The 24656-nt window shown below is 43.0% G+C and overlaps 1 protein-coding gene across 7 annotated transcripts; it reads right to left on the bottom strand.

Moving 5' to 3' along the window:
- Positions 1-843: 843 nt before the first annotated feature.
- On the bottom strand, positions 844-22803 carry stx3b (syntaxin 3b). Of its 7 annotated transcripts, none has more exons than XM_045718098.1 (11): positions 22417-22803; positions 8953-9027; positions 8763-8862; positions 8592-8666; positions 8420-8490; positions 8184-8292; positions 8019-8092; positions 7808-7942; positions 6646-6756; positions 1669-1759; positions 844-1543 (listed from the first exon to the last, which is right to left on the bottom strand). In XM_045718098.1, the coding sequence occupies exons 1-10, from the start codon at positions 22444-22446 to the stop codon at positions 1682-1684; spliced, it is 858 nt and encodes a 285-aa protein (XP_045574054.1). In that variant the 5' UTR covers positions 22447-22803; the 3' UTR covers positions 844-1543; positions 1669-1681. The 7 variants fall into 7 exon arrangements, 6 of the variants coding, with proteins under 6 accessions (XP_045574054.1, XP_014055039.2, XP_045574051.1 ...); XM_045718095.1 differs by lacking the exons at positions 844-1543; positions 1669-1759; positions 6646-6756 and adding exons at positions 4175-5252; positions 5920-6035; positions 7070-7180 and having other exon boundaries at positions 22417-22800; XM_045718099.1 differs by lacking the exons at positions 844-1543; positions 1669-1759; positions 6646-6756; positions 22417-22803 and adding exons at positions 4175-5252; positions 5920-6035; positions 7070-7180; positions 9136-9189.
- Between the last annotated feature and the right edge of the window lie 1853 nt (positions 22804-24656).

Here is a 24656-nt window from a genome sequence, read left to right as displayed (position 1 = left end):
GGGCACCGGTCTATGGCCGGTGACGTCAACGGGTAAAAGCGGTGAGGGTGGAGCGCACTCTCAAATGGAACAGTACTCTGCGCCGCTCGGTCATGTTGTCAACCAGGCAGCATCGTGCTCTGTTCAGAAACATACCACATCTCCTTTCCATTAAATATATGTTAGAATGTTGATTGGGAAAGCAGATAAAGCGTTTTTATCTAAATCAAGCCTACTTATTACTCCACGTGCTAATTACCTGACGTTTATTTTGAGCACGTTTTGAACGGGGCTCCTCGCTCACGCCCGGGAGCAGCCCGGTTCCAAAACGAATGTAATCAACATTCATCCGTGCAAAACTCGTCTACCTGGACGCCCGGGACAGATTAATCGAATCCCCTCACACGCACACCCCTTCCCGAACGAGAACGATCCGCCTCCAATTTACACTGACCTCCAATAGTAAATTGATAAATCAACATACGAATGTTGTGATTGGGCAAAGGTTATGTCATTCCGTGAAGCAGGCGGAGCCCACGTGGTGTATAAACCTATGGCTGTAGAGACCACTGACGTAGGCAAAACATCTATTCGCTGGAGTGACCAAATTGGGTCAACAAGAGCGCCTATCATCAGACCAGTATAGGGAACAATTTACGTACATAAACCAATCATATCGGACTCTGACTATAGTGAGACTGAAGACTCCCAGTAAAGACCGATTGATTAAAGGACAAGGGGACAATAGTTGTCCCGTTCAACTCGTTCCATTCAACTCGTCTGAATAGCACCTGCCAACGGAAAAGAAATCCATATTATTTCAGATGAGAACAAAGAGAGAATCAAAGACAAGAGGCGCACTAATACTATGCACACAATATTTTATTACGTAACAGGTTTTACTAGGCTGACCCACAACCACACTGAATGACTGAAACCGCTCATCACCGAAAATACCATCACTAACAATTCAGCACAATACATGACACAGCATACAGTGAAACAACATTGTATGCCTGACAACCACATATATACAACCTTACGAAACAAATACACATTCAATAAAAGACATGCCTGGGGAAATTAAGGATTTTGACCATGAGTGTATTTATAACTTGGAATTTTGTGCTAAAATATATAATCCGTATTTTATTATGCACATATTTCATTGATACCTTTAATTGCATCATTGATACCTTTAACCAAATATACTCCCAACGTATTTTGCATACAGATGATACTCCTACAACGTCCTACTGTCATCGCCAGGGGCGCCAATCTCAGTTCATAGGTCTACGGGATTTTCATTACAGTCCTAGGATGGAATATCACATAAGTCATCTGAATGAGAAATTGATGCAGTGAGCTAAATAAATACACATTTAAAAAACAATGACATTTTCCTACAGCAAGAGGACTGAGAGAACCAGGTCAGGGAGCATGGGAGGCTGAGTTAAGTCGTCAAAGGTTATTTTTACATTTATTTTTCGATTCGAGTAGTAAGGAATAAACGGACACCCGTCAAAAAGGTTCTATGGGAAACACAGGACATTCTTCTGTTCATCTGAAAGCAAGGGAAAGGAAAAATATAATGAAAAAATGAGAGGAAACAGACAGTTTTCCATTGATAGTCATGTGGCCCATAATCTAAATGGCGCTAGATGGATAACCTGTGTGTGTGTCCTTTACCTGTTGTAAACCTCTATGAGAAGAAACTATACAAATAGGAAAACCCAACGATCCCGATAATGGCACAGCACAATGTGATCATCATCTTCTTCTGCAGATTCAAAAGAACAGCAGAGCAAAAGAAGTGAGAAATGGAAGGGGGAAAAAAAAGAGGATAGGAACCCATCATAGCACAGTTAAAATATAACAGAACGGATTGCTGGTCCCTATTGGACTTAATCAAAAACGCTTAAAGTATTTAACTGATTCGTTAAATACAACCTACAGTATACACTACCGGTCAAAAGTTTGAGAACACCTACTTATTGAAGGGCTTTTCTTTATTTTTTTACTATTTTCTACATTGTAGAATAATAGGGAAGACATCAAAACTGTGAAATAACACATATGGAATCATGTAGTAACCAAAAAAAAGTGTTAAACAAATATATTTTATATTTGAGATTCTTCAAATAGCCACACTTTCCCTTGATGACAGCTTTGCACACTCTTGGCATTCTCTCAACCAGCTTCATGAGGTAGTCACCTGGAATGCATTTCAATTAACAGGTGTGCCTTCTTAAGTTAATTTGTGGAATTTCTTTCCTTAATGCATTTGAGCCAATCAGTTGTGTTGCGACAAGGTAGAGGGTATACAGAAGGTAGCCATATTAGGTAAAATACCATATTATGGCAAGAAAAGCTCAAATAAGCAAAGAGAAACAACAGTCCATCATTACTAACACATGAAGGTCAGTCAATGCGGAACATTAACAACTTTGAAAGTTTCTTCAAGTGCAGTTGCAAAAACCACCAAGCACTATGATGAAACTGGCTCTCATGAGGACCGCCACAGGAATGGAAGACCCAGAGTTACCTCTGCTGCATGGATAAGTTCATTAGAGTTACCAGCCTCAGAAATTGCAGCCCAAATAAATGCTTCAGAGTTCAAGTAACAGACACACATCAACATCAACTGTTCAGAGGAGACTGTGAATCAGGCCCTCATGGTCAAATTGCTGCAAAGAAACCACTACTAAAGGACACAAATAATAAGAGACTTGCTTGGGCCAAGAAACACGAGCAATGGACATTAGACCAGTGGAAATTTGTCCTTTGGTCTGGAGTCCAAATTTGAGATTTTTGGCTCCAACCGCCGTGTCTTTGTGAGATGCAGTGTGGGTGAACGGATGCTCTCCGCATGTGTATTTCCCACCGTTAGGCATGGAGGTGGTGTTATGGTGTGGGGGTGCTTTGCTGGTGACACAGTCTGCGATTTATTTCTAATTCAAGGGACACTTAACCAGCATGGCTACCACAGCATTCTGCAGCAATATGCCATTCCATCTGGTTTGGTCTTAGTGGGACTAGAATTTGTTTTTCAACAGGACAATGACCCAACACACCTCCAGGCTGTGTAAGGTATATTTTACCAAGGAGAGTAATGGAGTGCTGTATCAGATGACCAGACCTCCACAATCACCCAACCTCAACCCAATTTAGATGGTTTGGGATGAGTCTGACCACAGAGTGAAGGAAAAGCAGCCAACAAGTGCTCAGCATATGTGGGAACTCCTTCAAGACTGTTGGAAAAGCATTCCAGGTGAAGCTGGTTGAGAGAATGCCAAGAGTGTGCAAAGCTGTCATCAAGGCAAAGGGTGGCTATTAGATTCTCAAATATATTTTGATTTGTTTAACACTTCTTTAGTTAATACATGTTGTCTTCACTATTATTCTACAATGTAGAAAATAGTAAAAATAAAGTAAAACCCTTGAATGAGTAGGTGTTGTAAAACTTTTGACTGAAATTTTAAATCATCAGTAATATACATTACTCTGCAAAACAAGGTAGATAGGACTGTAAACATCTCATCACAACTCCAATGGAAGGACAGTAACCCATTTTTCAGCCATCCCATAGGATGGACGAAAGGACCATGTTAACAGGGGAGAGGGTGTGTCTGGGTCAGTATGGCCTGTTTTTGAGAGAGAGAGAGAGAGAGACACACACACACACACGCCTGCTCTTGGCTTCACAGTAGCTTTAACCCAGACTCTAGGTCAGGGTTCCCCAACTAGCAGCCCCCTGGCCAAATTTGGCCTGTGGGTGATTTTATTTGGCCCCCCATATTCAGAGAAAAAAAACGTGTTTGGGCTTCTTGCGTTCAATTTGCAGTCTACAAATGATTAATAATTATGTTACTGCTCCCTGACCATCCACTCAAGAAAAACAGCCCACAGCTAATTCTAGTTTAAGATCCCTGCTCTAGGTGCAGCCATTGCAGCCTAATACAGCCACTTGCTGTATTACAATACAGCAGATTGATAATTACCTATCACCATAAATACACATTTCTTCAGAGAAACACATGCACTTAAAGTCAAACAAGATTCACTCACACAAGCCAAACTAACCCACATTGACTCACTCAGACGTGCCATGTCTGCTAACTCAGTCTTGCACAGTGCAAATTTCAGCAGCATGAATCACAAAACATAGGAAAACAAAGCAGTCACAACCAAACCATTACAAATCTAAATATTTTATTCCTTCATTAAAATCTCTGGAATCCATCATAATACTACAGTGAAGATTACATTTAAAAATACAATTAAAAAAACGATCTTCAAATGTTCAGCTTGAAATTTCCAGACCCTCAATGTCCCATTTAGAGCCTCGTCATTGGCTACCGCATCTGAGGTGTGGGGTGCATGAAATGAATTTGATTGGACAGACTGTAAAGGAAGGCATAAGAAGCAAATCAGATGTTATACGAAGATCTCTCCCAAACGCTCAGAGGTAAGGTGTGCTTTAGGATTTTTTTTTAACTATTCAAGTGGCATCAAACATGCACAGAGTCATTGCTTTCACATAGACTGAAGTGAAATCCACTCGTGTCTCTCCTTAACACAAGAATCATAGGTGAGTTAAACAATGCACCATTCCTCTGTGAGCTGGAGGAGGCTACTTTTCAGCTTGGAGGTTCATAAATGGCAAGACAACAAGGCAAGGGTGGTGGCGGGGGTACATTAAGTGGATGGAGGTTTTTGCAATGGGGAAAGGAGTGTCAGATTCCCATAAGTTTGGATCAAGATCAATCAAATGATTGACATTATTGGAAAAATAGAAGGCAGTTCAGAGAACTTCAATGAAATGTTGCATGGCGTCCATTTAGTTGTGTGTGAGGGTGAAGATCTCCACTTCTTCAGATTCCCTTTTTTTTGTTTAGCTTTATCAGGGGCTAATAACCAGTCTCAGCTTTGGTCCCCTTGTTTCTCTCCCACCTGATGCTCATCCTCTCAGCCACCTCAAGGGGGACACCAGCCTGCTCCAACTAGGACGTCCCACTGGCTGGGCCTTTTTCTATAGTTACAGTAAGAGAGGGGGGGGGGGTGTCCAAGGGAAAGGGGAGGGATAGGTTGAGTCTTCATCCCCCTCTTTGGCTTCACAGCTGGAGGAGGGTAAGATTGGGTGATGATGAAGATGAATGAAGAGGGTGAGGTTAGGGGGCGTGGTCCCTCTATTACCCCACTGTCTGTGATAGGATGATGGCGAGGATGAGGACAGCGAGCACAGCACAGACCACTGCTATAATGATTGTCTTCTACAGAGGCAGAGGGGAAAAAAAGGGGAGAACAAATACATCAGTATTTACGGTAACAAATGAGATGGTGTTAGACAGAGGTACTGAGGGAAATGAAGCTCTTAACATGCTGGGCGGGAATATCATGCACTGTCAGCCATCATCAGGTCATTCTGACCAATGGAGGCTCTTTGATGCAGAGTATGCAGAGCTTTTATTGTCCGATACGAGTCAGTGATTGACAGCAAATGAAGATCCCGCCCATCATAACACAGTGAATCATCATCACTTTTATAGTCAAACAGGACTACACAGCCCAAAAACCCCAATGAGAAACTGAAACCCACATATACAATCCCACACAGCCCAAAGACACCATCGAGACGGACACACACAGTGCCAATCAGTGACCAGGCCATAGAGCTCAATAATGTAATTTCTATGGACCCAACCCTTACCATAGGCAACAAGTGCACTTGTGGTATGCTTAGCAGGAACTCCTGATAAGACATGCAGTACCCAGAGATAGTACAAACGCACCCCATAAACAGACCAAGGAGCATGAACACATACACATTTTACCACCTTAACACACACACACACACAGCCGAGGGCAAGGAAAATGTAAAACGTGGCCAAAGTTCCAGATCCCACTACAACACTCCAGAGTTCCTCCAACTTTACTCACCCTTTACACAACTCTTATTCGCACACGTCTCATTTCTTCAATCCCACCGACAACCCAATAATCAGAGCCACTATGGCAAGCACGATAATCAGAACTGCCACTATTATCACCGTTTTCTGTGGGGAACAATTAAGTGTCTGCTATGAAGACCATTTATTGTGGGCAACAACCTTAATAACAATTTAAAGGACAAAGCAACAACAAACACCTCTTTAAACATTTTTAAACATCCTAAAACATACATGCATGCATGACTCAGAGCAAAATGTTACATAAAGTGACCATAAATCACGCACATCTACAGTCAACCACCAAATCAAGGGCCCCCAAGTGGCGCAGCAGTTTGAGGCACCACATCTCAGTGCTAGAAGCATCACTACAGACCCTGGCTCGATTCCAGGCTGTATCACACAACCGGCCGTGATTGGGAGTCCCATAGGTCGGCGCACAATTGGCCCAGCATCGTTAGGGTTTGGCCGGGGTAGGCCGTCATTGTAAATAAGAATTTGTTCTTAACTGACTTAACTAGTTAAATAAAGCGGAAAATGAAGAGAGAGGAGGAGAAAGAGGTGTGTGTGTCCTCTGTTGAGGGGTATTGGTCCAGATCTGGAGAAGGAGGGTTCAAGGTTTGGGATGGGGATCGTTGGGTACCAGGGTGCCAGGCTGGTCAACGGAGCAGGAGGAGAGGCCAGGGGGTGGGACTTGGGCCTTTCTAAAGCCACTCACACGACGGGCCTCCTGCTGAAACTTGGCGGCTTTCTTAGTGTCAGCTACCGCCCGCTCCACGAAGCCCACCGATTGGTCCATGTTGCTCTCAATCCTTTCAATCATTCCGCCCTGGCAGAGGGCAGGATATTGCAGGAAAGAGATATGCAGAGGAAGTGACAGAGAGAGACGGGTGCAGAGAAAAGACGACAAACGTAGATTGTTTTACGGTGGTGTGTGCGTGAGGGGAGTGTATACGGTCCTTAGAGTGTATGTGGTTTATTAATGTGAAGGTGTGTGAAAATGTTGATGTGCTTCACAAATTGCTGCATACCGTAAAGAAGCTTCCTAGAAACAGGGACAGGTACCGCAGTAGATTTAGGTTAAGGTAGTTAGTAGATGGGTTTACTTGATTAATATCAGGGTGTTGGATGGAGTGCAGTACCTTGCGTGCTTTGCTCTGGTACCTGATGGCTTTTTTGGTCTCAGTCTTAGCCACTGCTATGTGGTCCTGCGCTTTACAAACTTGAGCTTCTATATTGTTTACAATGTCACCCTGAAAACAGACCAACACACACAGTGAGTATACAGACGTAGAAAAAAGAAACAATAAGAAAGGAGGACTATCTATTCGACTCCCCATGGTAACAGAGAGGATCAGACACAAACACGACATCACAAAGAGGAATATGTTAGGAAGTGGTAAGATGCTTACCTTGCACACGACTTCCCCTCAGACAGCATAGGATAACCAACAAGATACATGTGGTTACATAGATTAGATGTAGCTGTGGTGACTATACAGTATGGGGTTGTGTCGATTCCAATGTGGCTATGTCAAATGTGACTCTTACTAAGAATGGAGACTCGTACTGAAGATGAATGAGTTATGGGAGGGAGAGAGATGGACACAGACACAAGGGGAACTCTGTCCCCAAAACATGGAGAAAGGAAAGTAGCGCAGAAGAAGCGGGGGAAGGAACAGAGAACGACCAGGAGAAAGGGAGAGGTTCCTGGGAAAGAGAAGGGAAAAACAGAACGGTTGACAGACGGAGGCAGACAGAAAGAGGGAGCGAGCAGGAGAGAAACAACGTTAGACACAGTAGGGTTAAAATGTAGGGTAGAGATCTGAAATAATGATGGATGGATGACTGAATAGATGGCTGAGACAGGAGGAGTGTACCTGGCTCTCCACTAGCATGGCGATGTCTACGAACATGTCATGTAGCTCTTTGATGCTGCTCTCCAGACGCACAATGTCTTTGTGTCGCGCCTCGATCTCACTGAGAGCCTGCTTCGAGATCCCAGAGTCCATGATCTAAAGAGAGGAGACCGTTAGTACTCGCACGCGCGGGCACGCGCGCGCGCGCACACACACACACACAATTTCTTACCCCTGAAGTGAAAACGGCCGAGTTTCCACCCTCTAACATCTCTTCAAGCTCCTCGTCTGTCGTAGCTTTGCCAGCTGAGAAACAGAGGATAATTTTAGTACATACATGAGGTTATGGTCCAGTTGTGTGCATATAAAACAGTGTGTAAGACTGTGGGTAACTCACTGATCTCTAGCTGTCTCTGGATGCGTCCTTTACTCCTCTCCCTGAAGTCCAGCTGTGCCTCGTTGTACTTGGTCATCACGTCCACAAACTTCCTGGACAGCACTGCATGCTGGGAGGACATGAAACAGACAGGGCCACAAGCTATAACAATCCAATAGTTATTCAGTTCTACGGTAACATTGACGGTTAGGCACAGGGTTACGTAAAGGGTTAGGGGAGAACTTTCGGAAGCTGACCTGTGATTTGCGTATCCGCATGTCGGCTGAAATCCTCTCCTCTTCCTCAGACTCCAGATTCCTCTCGATGGCTGAGAACCAATCAACATGATTCACCAATCAGTATTCACCCATACCCGAATTAACCAATCAGCATTTAGTCTGTGTGTCGTATTATGTGTGAGGGTCTTACTTTTGAGTTTGTTGCGGGCGTTGTTAGCCATCTTCTTGATGTCGTTGGTGACAGCCTCCAAGTCATCCTGCGTTTCTGGAGGAAAAAACACAAATGAAAACAGACACACTGACAATAACAGATAGAAAAGATGGGGGGGGCATAGAGAGTTGCAGAGGCAGTATGTTTTACTCTGGTCTGATGTGGGGGCAGACAGTATGACTGAGTAGAGCTTCTTGACTTCAGAGACATTCTCATCAATCTTATCAATACTGTTCCTGATGTCCTCGATCTGAAACAGAGTGAAAAAAAATACAGTTTTACACACACACACACACACACACACACACACACACACACACACTTGCAAAAACACACTCACCTGAGAAAAGAACTCATCCATAAAAGCTGCATTGTCAATTGCAATTTCCACTTCCTCATCGTCATTGTCGCATGTCTATGAGGAAAAGCAGAAGGCAGCATGAGTAGATTACGTACTGTATTCAAACACAGTGGATCAACCGCATATGCACACTGACGTCATAACTGTAAATAGAGAACGTACAGCAGCCTAAGTACAGAGACCACAAGGCTTGGCGATACCGACACTGAGAAGGGCGAGGAGGGCTGAGGAGGAAACAGAACCAGTTTTTAGCTGACCTCTCCTGCATGAACAAACATCAGATAAACGAGTAAAACATACATAACACCACCATGTCTGTATCGTCAGCTGACCTGAAGGGGGGGTGGGGGGGGGGGGCAAGACATAATATTTAAGTGCCTTTGAACAGGGTATGGTAGTAGGTGCCAGGAGTACTGGTTTGAGTGTGTCAAGATCTGCAACACTGCTGTTTCTTTGAACGCTCAACAATTCCCTGTGTCTATCAAGAATGGCCCACCACCCAAAGGGTCATCCAGTCAACTTGACATAAAAGTGGGAAGCATTGGAGTCAACACGGGCCAGCGTCCCTGTGGAACGCTTTCGACACCTTGTACAGTCCATGCCCCAACGAATTGAGGCTGTTCTGAGGGCAAAAGGGGGTGCAATTCAATATTAGGAAGGTGTTTTGTACATACATACATACATACATACATACATACATACATACATACATACATCACTCAAAAGTTTGGGGTCACTTAGAAATGTCTTTGTTTTTGAAAGAAAACCACATTTGTCAATTAAAATACCATCAAATTGATCAGAAATACAGTGTAGACATTGTTAATGTTGTAAATGACTTGTAGCTGGAAAAGGCAGATTTTTTATGGAATATCTACAGAGGCCCATTATCAGCAACCATCACTCCTGTGTTCTAATGGCACGTTGTGTTACTAATCCAAATTTATCATTTTAAAAGGCTAATTGATCATTAGAAAACCCTTTTGCAATTATGTTAGCACAGCTGAAAACTGTTGTCCTGATTAAAGAAGCAATAAAACTGGCCTTCTTTAGACTAGTTGAGTATCTGGAGAATCAGCATTTGTGGGTTCGATTACAGGCTCAAAATGGCCAGAAACAAATACCTTTATTCTGAAACTCGTCAGTCTATTTTTGTTCTTAGTAATGAAGGCTATTCCATGCGACAAGTTGCCAAGAAACTGAAGATCTCATACAACGCTGTGTACTACTCCCTTCACAGAACAGCGCAAACTGTCTCTAACCAGAATAGAAAGAGGAGTGGGGGGCCCCGGTACACAACTGAGTAAGAGAACAAGTACATTAGTGTCTAGTTTGAGAAACAGACGACTCACAAGTCGTCAAATGGCAGCTTCATTAAATATTACCCGCAAAACGCCAGTCTCAACGTCAACAGTGAAGAGGCGACTCCGGGAAGCTGGCCTTCTAGGCAGTTGCAAAGAAAAAGCCATATCTCAGAGTGGCCAATAAAAATAAGAGATTAAGATGGGCAAAAGAACACAGACTCTGGACAGAGGAACTCTGCCTAGAAGGCCAGCATCCCGGAGTCGCCTCTTCACTGTTGACGTTGAGACTGGTGTTTTGCAGGTACTGTTGTGAGCATGCCTGCTCCATTCTGTGATCTCGATTACAACAGGCCATGAAATGTATCAACATTACTCGCTGCTCCAATGTAACAAATGTACAAATCTAACAGAACAGTAGACTCATCAGGGTCTGGATCCCCGCTCGCCATCACGGCTAAAATTATATATATTTTTTAACTGATGTTGGTAGTATCGTATGAGACGTTTTGGTACCGTGGTACCAGTACACCGTGCAACACTACTCTGTACCGGATATTATTACCAAGTAGCATTAGTCTGAAGTCCACTCAGTGTTCTCATTGTTCATTTAAAGGGGTTATCCGTTTCATGTCAACCAACATGTTTTGATGCATGTAAATGTAATTCAGAATGACTATATAGTCTTGTGATTCAGGAAGCATCACTTGCCATTAGCTTTTGCTCTATAGGCCTTTGCCTTTAATCCAACATGCTTTTTAGGCATTTGCTCTTTAGCCACCATGCTTTCAGCCACTGCTAGCCACTAGGGCTATAACACCAGCATGTTTAGCTTCTGGTGCTATTAGCCTTTTCATTTTGACATGATTAGCTACCTGTAGCCTGGAAGGTCTGTATTACAATTTACTTCAAATTTGACTCAAGTCTCCTTTGAAAAAAGTCAACTTTGCCATTGCAAAATTCGGTCTACACCTCTCTGCATGTTGTCTTTTTTTCCCCCTCAGCTAACAGCTAAACTGTCAGAGTGAACGTCCGTGTTTGTCTTAGAGTGCTACTGTATGACGAGAGTCCAAAGTCTGAGTGCTATACGTTCCTTGTCAAAAAGCCAGATCAAAGTCAAGACAAAGATGTGCCACCTCTTGTTTTTCTCCTCATCTCCAGTCCCTCCCTCCCCCTTGCTCACTCATTCCACAAATGCATCAGCTGAGTTCAAGGTCTCGGAGTCAGCTGATTCCCGTCAGTCACACTGCATACAGGTTGGACACACCAAATACAGTACTTTTTAAATCATAAAACTGGAAAGGAGAGCGCTTCCAAGATAAGGATTTTTGGTAGGGGATTAAATTTACCAGGATAATTTTTAACATGAGAAAAAGGGGGGGTATAAACTCATGATTTACACTAGCAAAAGCTCCATACATGTAAAGACATACTTATGGACACTCACATGCCTAGGTTGGACACAGACACACAAATAGTCTCACGCTCTTACAGTGGTAATGCTGCGGTAGTGAGATAAGTCTAGGCGCTCTTTTCCTTCCTGTGTACTCACTCAGTCTCTCATTCAGCAAAAACAAGAGGGGGAATAAAATGTGTGAAAGAGAGGGGGTTGTGATGAAGTGTGTCAATTTAACACGGAGACCACTCGGTGACCAGGTGTCTCAATCTCTCTTTAGTCATCTGTCGGTTATAGGACCTTCTCAACCAGGCTCACAAATGGAGCTAACTCATCTTGTGATTTATGACTCCACGTGCCCTTGAGAGGATTCTGAATATGCAACTCGAGACATACAGTACCAATCAAAAGTTTGGACACCTACTCATTCAAGGGTTTCTTTATTTTTACTATTTTCTACATTGTAGAATAATAGCGAAGACATCAAAACTATGAAATAACATGTAGTGTAGTAACCCAAAAAAAGTGTTACACAATTTTAAATATATTTCATATTTGAGATTGTTCAAAGTAGCCACCGTTTGCCTTGACAGCTTTGCTCACTCTTGGCATTCTCTCAACCAGCTTCATAAGGTAGTCACCTGGAATGCATTTCAATTAACAGGTGTGCCTTCTTCAAAGTTAATTTGGGGAATTTCTTTCCTTCATGCGTTTGAGCCAATCTGTTGTGTTGTGACAAGGTAGGGGTGGTATACAGAAGATAGCCCTATTTGGTAAAAGACCAAGTTCATATTATGACAAGAACAGCTCAAATAAACAAAGAGAAATTACAGTCCACTACTTTAAGACATGATGGTCAGTCAATGCGGTACATTTCAAGAACTTTGAAAGTTTCAAGTGCAGTCGCAAGAACCATCAGGTGCTATGATGAAATTGGCTCTCGAGGACCACCACAGGAATGGATGACCCAGAGTTACCTCTGCTGCAGAGCATATAGGGTTGTCTAACCCTATAGTTCTATGTTTTCAATAGGTTTCCTATGGAGGATTGACAGTATAATTTAAAACAGATATTCCCATTCAAGTCAACATTGTTCTGAAATGTGGACCTCCAACTATCTTTGTGATACCATTTGAACGTTGATCTTATTTAGGGGTTTTATAGCAAAGGTGGTGAGTACACATGCACGCACCACTTTTCCGTTTTACTTTTAAAACCTTATTTATTTTTTTAAACGTCATTTTTTTCCATTTCACGTCAACAATTTGGACTATTTTGTGTATGTCCATTACATGAAATCTAAATAAATCAATTTAAAATTACAAGTTGTAATGCAACAAAATAGGAAAACACCAAGGGGATGAATACTTTTGCAAGGCACTGTACATTTATCTGCCAAAACATGACACCCACCCTTAGGTGACATACCTTTTATACCATATTACCACACAGGAGGCTGCTGAGGAGCGAACGGCTCCTAATAATGGGCCAAATGTAGTGAATAGAATGTCACCAAAGTCACTAAATTGGTGAGAGAGCTGTTCATTTGGCTCCCACATTTTTTAGCGATTACCTGCAGATAAATTATGAAAACATTTGATGAAGATGGTGAATAATCACTGCAGGAAGAATAGGTAGAGGAGAGCCTCATTCTGGTCCAAATATGAAAATCAGGGCCCTCAAGGAATCCAGGCATTAAAACAGAACTCAACAATATTCAGAAATGCATTGACCTTAGTGGGGAATCAACTAAATATATATTTTTTTAAACGAACGAATTTGCCCATGTTTATCATATTCCAGCAACTTTCTGAAGAGGCAATGAGAATACCCATCTGTATGTGTGTGTGGTGCACACGTCTAGCACTTTGTGTGGCCGTTAGCGATGATGCTTATTCTTCTGGTAGATGGAAAGGCATTCCCAAAAACCAGCATGTTAACGACAAAGTAGCCTGTTTACCTGGCAGAATGATATGACGATTATTCATCAATCCAGTGGGTATTTGATTTGCAATGTATGATACAAAAACACAGCTAAAGAGAAGCCCCTTGCTAGGTGTGCACAAAATCTCAGATTTTTCCCAGACATCAAAAGTGGTCTCCTGATGTGGTTTAAGCATTGTGGACCTAGAAAAAAAAAAATAGGATTTTCTATTTAATAAAAACAATAATTTTGAGAGCAAAAACCTGAAGAAAAAAAAAAGAAAAAAATGAGAATTTGGGCTATTTACTTCATTTTTCAGTTTGAATAAAACACATAATTTGAAGAACAAACATTGTGGCATAGCAATTCACATCTTGCAGTAAATCTGTAAATAAAACTTTAATATTCAAGAGTTAAAAGTGCTCAAAGTTTTCATACCTCACCATGAGACATCCATGTCTTTATCATTGGGAAAGACAAACGGTTGAGATATTTAAAAGCTTAGAAACAGGGTTATCAAACTATTTTATAATTTCAGGAATTAAAAAAAAAAGTATAATATATTCTTTTTTTTTTAACCTTAAACGTCAATTATTTAAAAACGCGTAATGTTGATATCATTTTCATAGCTTAGACCTTATTTTACATCATGTCGAGGTGCGTGTTGTGCCTGCCATCAGCTGAGACACAACATGGTCTTGAATACAGACATGATAGGTAGGGGTGGGCGATATCCAAAAAAATGTGGGAGACAGATTTGTATACAGTTACTGTACCACACAAGGGGCACTACTAAAATACATTATTATACACTGCTCAAAAAAATAAAGGGAACACTTAAACAACACAATGTAACTCCAAGTCAATCACACTTCTGTGAAATCAAACTGTCCACTTAGGAAGCAACACTGATTGACAATAAATTTCACATGCTGTTGTGCAAATGGAATAGACAACAGGTGGAAATTATAGGCAATTAGCAAGACACCCCCAATAAAGGAGTGGTTCTGCAGGTGGGGACCACAGACCACTTCTCAGTTCCTATGCTTCCTGGTTGATGTTTTGGTCACTTTTGAATGCTGGCGGTGCTTTCACTCTAGTGGTAGCATGAGACGGAGTCTACAACCCACACAAGTGGCTCAGGTAGTGCAGCTCATCCAGGATGGCACATCAATGCGAGCTGTGGCAAGAAGGTTTGCGGTGTCTGTCAGCGTAGTGTCCAGAACATGGAGGCGCTACCAGGAGACAGGCCAGTACATCAGGAGACGTGGAGGAGGCCGTAGGAGGGCAACAACCCAGCAGCAGGACCGCTACCTCCGCCTTTGTGCAAGGAGGAGCACTGCCAGAGCCCTGCAAAATGACCTTCAGCAGGCCACAAATGTGCATGTGTCTGCTCAAACGGTCAGAAACAGACTCCATGAGGGTGGTATGAGGGCCCGACGTCCACAGGTGGGGGTTGTGCTTACAGCCCAACACCGTGCAGGACGTTTGGCATTTGCCAGAGAACACCAAGATTGGCAAATTCGCCACTGGCGCCCTGTGCTCTTCACAGATGAAAGCAGGTTCACACTGAGCACGTGACAGACGTGACAGAGTCTGGAGATGCCGTGGAGAACATTCTGCTGCCTGCAACATCCTCCAGCATGACCGGTTTGGCGGTGGGTCAGTCATGGTGTGGGGTGGCATTTCTTTGGGGGGGCCGCACAGCCCTCCATGTGCTCGCCAGAGGTAGCCTGACTGCCATTAGGTACCGAGATGAGATCCTCAGACCCCTTGTGAGACCATATGCTGGTGCGGTTGGCCCTGGGTTCCTCCTAATGCAAGACAATGCTAGACCTCATGTGGCTGGAGTGTGTCAGCAGTTCCTGCAAGAGGAAGGTATTGATGCTATGGACTGGCCCGCCCGTTCCCCAGACCTGAATCCAATTGAGCACATCTGGGACATCATGTCTCGCTCCATCCACCAATGCCACGTTGCACCACAGACTGTCCAGGAGTTGGCGGATGCTTTAGTCCAGGTCTGGGAGGAGATCCCTCAGGAGACCATCCGCCACCTCATCAGGAGCATGCCCAGGCGTTGTAGGGAGGTCATACAGGCACGTGGAGGCCACACACACTACTGAGCCTCATTTTGACTTGTTTTAAGGACATTACATCAAAGTTGGGTCAGCCTGTAGTGTGGTTTTCCACTTTAATTTGGAGTGTGACTCCAAATCCAGACCTCCATGGGTTGATAAATTAGATTTCCATTGATTCTTTTTGTGTGATTTTGTTGTCAGCACATTCAACTATGTAAAGAAAGAAGTATTTCATAAGATTATTTATTTCATTCAGATCTAGGATGTGTTGTTTAAGTGTTCCCTTTATTTTTTTGAGCAGTATATATACATACACACACATATTTTATGTTATATGTACAAAACAATTTAGGCAACAGGGATCTTGATCCAGGAGGCAATTCAATGTCTCTGCTGTAACCCAAAAGCTTGATCTTGACTTCTAGTCCCTTAGATAGCAAGTTAGCAAACCAAATGCATAGCTGGAGCCCTGAGCTAGATATGATTTATTTGACACATCTTAGATTTCTTATAGTTATACTTAACTTGCCGTTAGTTATAAGTAGTGGCGTAGAACTTACCCACAAACACCTCCCGTCAGTATTTTCAAAATACCCCGGCATACCACAGGAGGTTGGTGGTACCTTAATTGGGGATGATGGGTTCATGGTAATGGCTGGAGAGTAATAGGTGGAATGTTATCAAATACATCAAACACATGGTTTCCATGTGTTTGGTGACATTCCATTCACTACATTTCGGCCATTATTTTGAGCCGTTCTCCCCTCAGCAGCCTCCTTCCTGTGCGGTAACACAGTATAAATGGTATACATGTCGCCTAAGGGTGCGTGTCATGTTTTGGCAGATAAATGTATTAAAATTGACGTTTCAACTTTCAAATGGTATCACAAATATGGTTGGAGGGTACACACATCAGAACAATGTTGACTTGAATGGGAATATCTGTTTTAAATTATACTGTCAATCCTCCATAGGAAACCTATTGAAATCATAGAAATATGTAAAGTGTTGGTCCCATGTTTCCTTAGCTGAAATAAAAGATCCCAGAAATGTTCCATATGCACAAATGTTCTCTCAAATTTGATGCACAAATTTGTTTCCATCCCTGTTAGTGAGCATTTCTCCTTTGTCAAGATAATCCATCCACCTGACAGGTGTGGCATATCAACAAGCTGATTAAACAGCATGATCATTACACAGGTGCACCTTGCGCTGGGGACTTTAAAAGGCCACTAAAATGTGCAGTTTTGTCACAACACAATGCCACAGATGTCTCAAGTTGAGGGAGCATGCAGGAATGAGGGAGCATGCAGGAATGTCCACTAGACCCGTTACAAGGGAATTTAATGTTAATTTCTCTACCATAAGCTGCTTCCAACGTTGTTTTAGAGAATTTGGCAGTACGTCCAACTGGCCTCACAACCGCAGACCATGTGTAACCACGCCAGCCCAGGACCTCCACATCAGTCTTCACCTGCAGTATGGTCTGAGACCAGCCACCCAGGCAGCTGATGAAACTGTGGGTTTGCACAACCCAAAAATTTCTGCAAACTGTCAAAAACATCTCAGGGAATATCATCTGCGTGCTCACCAGGGTATTGACCTGACTGTAGTTTGGCATTGTAACCGACTTCAGTGGGCAAATGGTCACCTTCAATGGCCACTGGCACACTGGAGAAGTGTGCTCCTCACAGATGAATCCTGGTTTCAACTGTGCCGGGCAGATGTAGGACAGCGTGTGTGGCGTTGTGTGGGCGAACGGATTGGCTGATGTCAACGTTGTGAAGAGAGTGCCCCACGGTGGCAGTGGGGTTATAGTATGTGCATGCGTAAGCTACAGACAAAGACAATTGCATTTTATCGATGGCAATTTGAATGCACAGAGATACCGTGGCAAGATCCTGAGGACCATTGTCGTGCCATTCATCCGCCACCATCACCTCATGTTTCAGCATGATCATGCACAGCCCCATGTCACAAGGAAGCTTAAAAATGTCCCAGTTCTTCCATGGCTTGCATACTCAGACATGTCACCCATTGAGAATGTTTGGGGTGCTCCGGATTGACTTGTACGACAGCGTGTTCCAGTTCCCCCCCAATATCCAGCAACTTCGCACAGCCATTGAAGAAGAGTGGAACAACATTCTACAATCATCACCCTGATCAACTCTATGTGAATGACATCGCTGCATGAGGCAAATGGTGGTCACACCAGATACTGACTAGTTTTCTGATCCAGGCCCTTACATTTTTATTTTAAAAAAGGTACCTGTGACCAACTGATGCATATCTGTATTCCCAGTCATATGAAATCGATAGATTAGGACCTAATGAATATTTCAATTGACTGATTTCCTTATATGAACTGTAACTCAGTCAAATCTAAGAAATGATTGCATGTTGCGTTTATATTTTTGTTCAGTGTCTATTTCTATGATTGAAATAACACCCACCCTGTATTCAAGAGCATGCGTCTCAACCGACTGCGGGCACAACACAAAAACCTCAGATGATGTCTAAGCTACAACATACACTCAGGGGACTGTTTATTAGGTACACCCATCTAGTACCTTTGTCTCCAGAACAGCCTGAACTCTTCGGGGCATGGATTCTACAAGGTGTGGCATTCAAACGTTGCTCAATTGGTATTATTGGAGCTAACGTGTGCCAAGAAAACATTCCCCCAACAGCCTGTACTGTTGACATGAGGCAGGAGGAGGCCATTTTTAGATAATTGATGTTAAAGATTTTTTTTTAAGTCCATTTTTATAAATGTTAAATAATCAAGACGTTATCAAATAAAAACTCTAGTTTATATTTTCCAGTGATGAAGACATGGATGTCTCATGGTGTTGGGGTATGCAAAATGGGTCAGCTTTGAGCACCTTTATCTCCTGAAGCGGTCAGAAAGTCCACTTTCTGACCGCTTCTTCAATGGCCAAACATGTATGGAAAGTTGTTTAGATTAAAAGGGATGCTTTCAAAAAGTGATTGAATTCAAATGGATTTCCCCAATACTATGGGAGACAACCTACTACTACCCAAGGGATGCGTGTCTGAAACCTCTCTGGTCTTTACAGTTCAGTACAGAATGCTGTACAAAAAAAGCCAACCTATGGAGAGATCTAGCTCGAGTTACTACAGAGACCAGACTGAATATAATATGGTGTCCAGACTCCAGAGACATTATCCTCTGTTTCCTGTTGTAGTCTGTTCTCCTGTCTACTGCACCAGTCAGATGGCCTGATTATGCACCAAGCATGAACAACAATATAGCCCCACCAAGTTAACATTAAGGAAAACAGCAGAGATAGAAGACCATGCAGAGGTCTACTATTGCCGCAACAGTCTTGTTTTATGTAAATAGCCGTCCCATAAAAACAAATCCCTAAACAAGCTGCCACACCATTTTGACTTTACTTCCCTTCCCGGTAGAAACCCATTGTACCTGCGAGATTGTCAATTGCTGCTCCGGGGCATTGGTAAACTATACATGGCAAATATTTGGCCAACAGTAAGGGGTGACCATGGTAACAGATCCTGACGCCTCACCCAAAGTGGAACCTTACATTCTTCAACAGGACAGAACATCCTGGTTATTTTGTGTTAGAAACTAAGCTATTGAGAGAGATAATGTCTTAAAATACCCAATACAGGTTCTAGGCTAGTAGGTCTACTCCAAGAGAGGAGTAGACAGACCAAAGACATAGTGGAAAGAGATCGGCGATGTAGAACAATCTCACCATTACAGGCCTTGCATTACGGTACTGACTGTTAATTAGTATAGGTGTCAGTTACACCTGCAGTTTACTTACAGGAAACAGATGTATAAATAGATGTGGGAATTAAATCGCCTACAACCGTGTCCGCCTAGGTGCTTTTAGCAACGAAGGTGGATGTACATATACTAGCGTTGATTTGAATTGTATTGGGTTGCACAAAGACAGTCTCCAATCAAATCATAGTTTATTTGTTATGTGCGCCGAATACAACAGGTGTAGACTTTAGTGAAATGCTTACTTGCAGGCCCTAAAAATGGCACTGTTGGTTAAGTAAAAAAATAGGTATTAGGTGAACAATAGATAAGTAAAGAAATAAAAAACAACCGTAAAAAGACAGTTAAAAATAACAGTTGCGAGGCTGTATACGGGCACCGGTTAGTCGGGCTAATTGAGGTAGTCTGTGGGAAAACAGAAGTTAACAGGGGGAATTTGAGACAAAATATCTAAAGGATTGTATTATTAAAAAGACTTTCCAAACATGGGTCTGTTGTAGACCAACTTCCTGTCTGCTTACCTCATGTCAAAATAAAAGTTATTCTTTTTTTTGTCCACATATGGCGCACGTGCAGGACTTTTATTTTGGAATGAGGTAAGCAGAGAGAAAACAGGTTTATGGCAGACCTACGTTTGGAAAGTCAATTTAATAATACGATCCTTTAGATATCGTCTCAAATTCCCCTTGTCATAATGACCAACAGTCCTGCCCACCGGCACAATAAGTTGAAATGGAATTGCATTTATCTTCTGGCTTCCCACTGTACAACCCAACACCATTGAAAGCAGTGCTAGTATATCTAAATAGTGTTGCTAGGAAATTCTGTTTAATTCCATTAGATGTTTTTTTCTCAAAGCCCTCCTGCATAAGGACCAAGCCTACAGACAATTGACAGAATAAGTTGAAATTGAAGTTGATTTAACTTCTGGCTTCCAGCGGACTATTGTGTTTTTATGCAAGCTAATAGCCAGCAACGCTAGTGTGTAAATAGTTGTGTTGCTAAAAGCAGCTAGGTCACTTGACAGCACATCCCCCCTTGAACATCCTATTGGTTCCTGCTTGAGCACCACCGCCTGCCGTGTATCAGAGTCCTCTTTGCTAGCTGGCGTCATTCGCTCCTGCCTGCCTAACACGGAACCCAAACCGGCTGCGCGCGTGCACCATCGTGCATACATTTCTTTTGTTCCCCCCACACCAAACGCTATCACGACACGCAGGTTAAAATATCAAAACAAACTCGGAACCAATTACATTAATTTGGGGACAGGTCGAAAGGCATAAAACCTTTATGACAATTTAGCTAGCTAGCTTGCTAGCTAATTTGTCCTATTTAGCTAGCTTTCTGTTGCTAGCTAATTTGTCCTGGGATATAAACATTGAGTTGTTATTTTACCTGAACTGCACAAGGTCCTCTACTCCGACAATTAATCCACACATAAAACGGCCAACCGAATCGTTTCTAGTCATCTCTCCTCCTTCTAGGCTTTTTCTTCTCTGGACTTTATATTGCGATTGGCAACTTTCATAAATTAGGTGCATTACCGCCACGACCTCGTTCGTCTTTCAGTCACCCACGTGGGTATAACCAATGCAGCGCGATCTGCTTCACAAATAGAACTGACTTCTATTTTAGCCCATTTATGCTCGATGGCGGACGTGTGCAACCGGTTTGGGTTCAATGTTAGCCCTTGCCAACGCAGACACTCGTTGGCGCACGCGAGCAGTGTTAGTGCAATAATTGAATATAGATTTCTAAATGTATTTTGCGATGCGAGCGGTGGTCAGCCTGTAACACCTGCCCTCACCATTGTTAACAGAACTGTGGGAAAACAGTGCCTAACAAGCAGGATTAAGGACACTGTACCGTTCACCCCCGCCTCCTCCTAGCACAGCAGGCGGGAGCGACACCATGTGCTAACTAGCTAGCTTGCTAGTTAGCGACACCATGTGCTAGCTTGCTAGTTAGGTGGCTATCACACGTTGTCTCCCCCGCCTCCCGCCTGCTGTGTACTGGAGAAAAATGCTAGCTACTCCGGTACACAGCAGGCGAGAGGTGGGGACGACACCATGTGCTCACTAGCTAGCACACGTGTCACCCACGCATTGTGCCTTCTGTGTACCAGAGACCTCCTTAGGACTAGCTGGCTAAACTAGCACACAGTGTCCTTCGCTCCCTCCCGCCAAACACCTGCCCTCACCATCATTAACAGAACTGCGGGAAAATAGTGGCCAACAGGCAGGGGCAAAGGTCACTACTGGTGTGTACTACCTATAGTTAGTTACCATTGTCGCCTTCACCTCTTCTTCTGTGGAGTTTATGGGCAGTTGGCATCCAACATTATCGTGCATTACCACCTACTGTACTGTAGAGCCCCTGCCTATGTACTGGAGTCATAGCTTAAAAATATACCAATAGACGTATAAAGAGGGGTTCCTGCAGGTACAGGAATGCCCACATGCAAGAACGCCCCGAATTGCGAGATGCAGTTGCACCTTTCTCCCACATTCTCCAATCCCCGGAGCGCGCAAGGACACACTGTATGACACCTGTGGTCCCGTTACCTTGTCCTCAAACCCAACCCCCACTGTCTGACTACCGCAGAGAAGACAAACATGTCCCCAAGAGACAGACCGCACAAACCTATCCAAGTTGATCCAGTTCATACAACCTTAACAAACTATTCTCTTTGCATCGCCTCTCATTTAGGCCATTTCTTGATTTGTAAATCCAGGCGACTAATTTTGTAATCAAATAGTCAGTCGACCACAGGCCTTCGGATAGGATGGTGACTAGTTTGTACACTACCAAATAAGACCAATAATGAGGTAAAACATAGTTGTGTCGAGTTGTAGACACTCGTTTTTTTGCATAGACCATTTGTAATTTGCATGCTGCACAGAAGGTAATAACATCTGTCTAGCTCTGTGAAAGGTGCCTCTGTGTAACAGATCTCAGACCCCACTTACAGCTTTGAGTTGTTCCAATCGGTCCTTCATGTTGCCGACTGTTAATAAAACAAGCAAAAAAATAAATATAGTAATCTATAATTTAAAAAAAAATACGATCCCCAATCGGTGAAATTCGTCAACCAGCTGGACTGCTGGCTATTGAACGGAATCCCACCGCCAGTGAGTTTAAAATCAACTCTCAAAGTCTTGGCAAAGGTCTTCCAGAAAGTGTTTTTTTCCTACTGCTTTTTCCACCAAATGTCCATACAATATGGCTGCTAGGGGAGAAACCCGTGCTTTTTTGCTAAATCTCTTCGCTCTGCGGATTAAAACAACAGTTGTGTACAGCCCACATAATCTCTTTCGCTCGCTCGCCCCCAGTAATCATCCTAAAACGCACTTTCTCGCTCACGCATGCGTAAACGCCTTGTCGTATACGGGGCCACGCCCTGGCCAGTGTGATACCTGTGTGTGTTGGCTGACCTGCCATGCCATTTAAAGGGGACGCACAGTCGCTGTGAAGTTCATGATTTCATGTTGACAGGGTGAATATGATGTAGCCTACATTAGTCTCGAATAAGCAGCCGATCCGCATGCCAATGCGCACCAGTCTCCGCGTATTTACGCACGGGTATGTGCGTGTATTTGTTTGGTAAATACACAAGATCGATGTTTATAGCCTATTCTGCCTACCCTCCAATCCAGAGGGATTTAACATTCATTAACAAATCCCCCTCTCCATCCCCCTCCTCTCTCACACACTCATTCACAGTCTCACACAGATCATCTGTCATCTCTCTCTCTAATAGGAAACGGTTTATTACGGCGAACCTTGACCGATAGCTTGACAGCTGTTGTTGTTTGGCACCCCTACGAATGAGAGTAGGCAAAAAAAATAAGCAAGTCTCTGTCATAGACAGACACGCTCGCACGCATGCATAGCCAATCAACACAAATCCTATTCAAGTGAATTTGAGGAACTGTGGAACATTCGTTTATGTTGACCACTGACTGACATGATTCCACACTATAAACCAGGGGTGTCAAACTCATTCCATTGAGGGCCTACTGTCTTCTGTTTTTTGTTTTTTCATTTAAACGAAGACCTAGACAACCAGGTGAGGGGAGTTCCTTACTAATTAGTGACCTTAATTCATCATCACTTATAAGGGAGGAGTGAAAACCCGCAGATACTCGGCCCTCCTTGGAATGAGTTAAAGGTTTGGACACACCTACTCATTCAAGGGTTTTTCTTTATTTAGACAATTTTCTACATTGTAGAATAATACTGAAGACATCAAACTATGAACTAATACATATGGAATCATGTAGTAACCAAAAGTGTTAAACAAATAAAATATATTTTATATTTAGCCATCCTTTGCCTTTATGACAGCTTTGCACACTCTTGGCATTCTCTCAACCAGCTTCATGAGGTATTCACCTGGAATGCATTTCAATTAACAGGTGTGCCTTGTTAAAAGTTAAATTGTGGAATTTCATTCATTCTTAATGTGTTGCGTTGTGACAAGGTAGGGGTGGAATACAGAAGATAGCCCTATTTGTTAAAAGACAAAGTCCATATTATGGCAAGAACAGCTCAAATAAGCGAAGAGAAACGACATTCTGTAACCACTCCCTCTTCAAATCAGGGCTGATTGGAAAAAGCTGTTCAAAAGAGGACATTGTATTATAATTTCTTTGTACTCTCTGATGAAGGCCATGCCATGCAGCCGAATGGGGTCGGGTGATTGTGGATGCCAGGTCATCTGATGCAGCACTCCATCACTCTCCTTCTTGGTAAAATAGCCCTTACACAAGCCTGAAGGTGTGTTCGGTCATTGTCCTGTTGAAAAACAAATGATAGTCCCACTAAGCGCAAACCAGAAAGGATGGCGTATTGCTGCAGAATGCTGTGGTAGCCATGCTGGTTAAGTGTGCCTTGAATTCTAAATAAATCACTGACAGTGTCACCAGCAAAGCATCCCCACACCTTCTCCTCCATGCTTCACGTTGGGAACCGTACATGCAGAGATCATCCATTCACCTACTCTACGTCTCACAAAGACACGGTGGTTGGAACCAAAACTCTCTAATTTGAATCGTCAGACCAAAGGACAGATTTCCACCGGTCTAATGTCCATATCTCGTGTTTCTTGGCCCAAGCAAGTCTTTTCTTTTTGGTGTCCTTTAGCAGTGGTTTCTTTGCTGCAATTTGACCATGAAGGCCTGATTCACATGATGTTGAGATGTGTCTG

This window comes from Salmo salar, chromosome ssa05 (genome assembly GCF_905237065.1).
Source record: "Salmo salar chromosome ssa05, Ssal_v3.1, whole genome shotgun sequence".
Classification (NCBI taxonomy): domain Eukaryota; kingdom Metazoa; phylum Chordata; class Actinopteri; order Salmoniformes; family Salmonidae; genus Salmo; species Salmo salar.
This window is presented reverse-complemented; position numbering and strand designations above follow the sequence as displayed.

Bases quoted from the DNA above. Each gene is read 5' to 3' on its own strand.
- stx3b (XM_045718095.1), bottom strand. From the start codon at position 22,446: ATGAAGGACCGATTGGAACAACTCAAAGCT. The intron at 8,293-8,419 runs GTCAGCTTCCGA...ATGTCCTCCCAG, and splicing joins TGCGGATACGCAAATCACAG to CATGCAGTGCTGTCCAGGAA. The intron at 7,181-7,807 runs GTACACTCCTCC...GTCTGTTTTCAG, and splicing joins CCATGCTAGTGGAGAGCCAG to GGTGACATTGTAAACAATAT.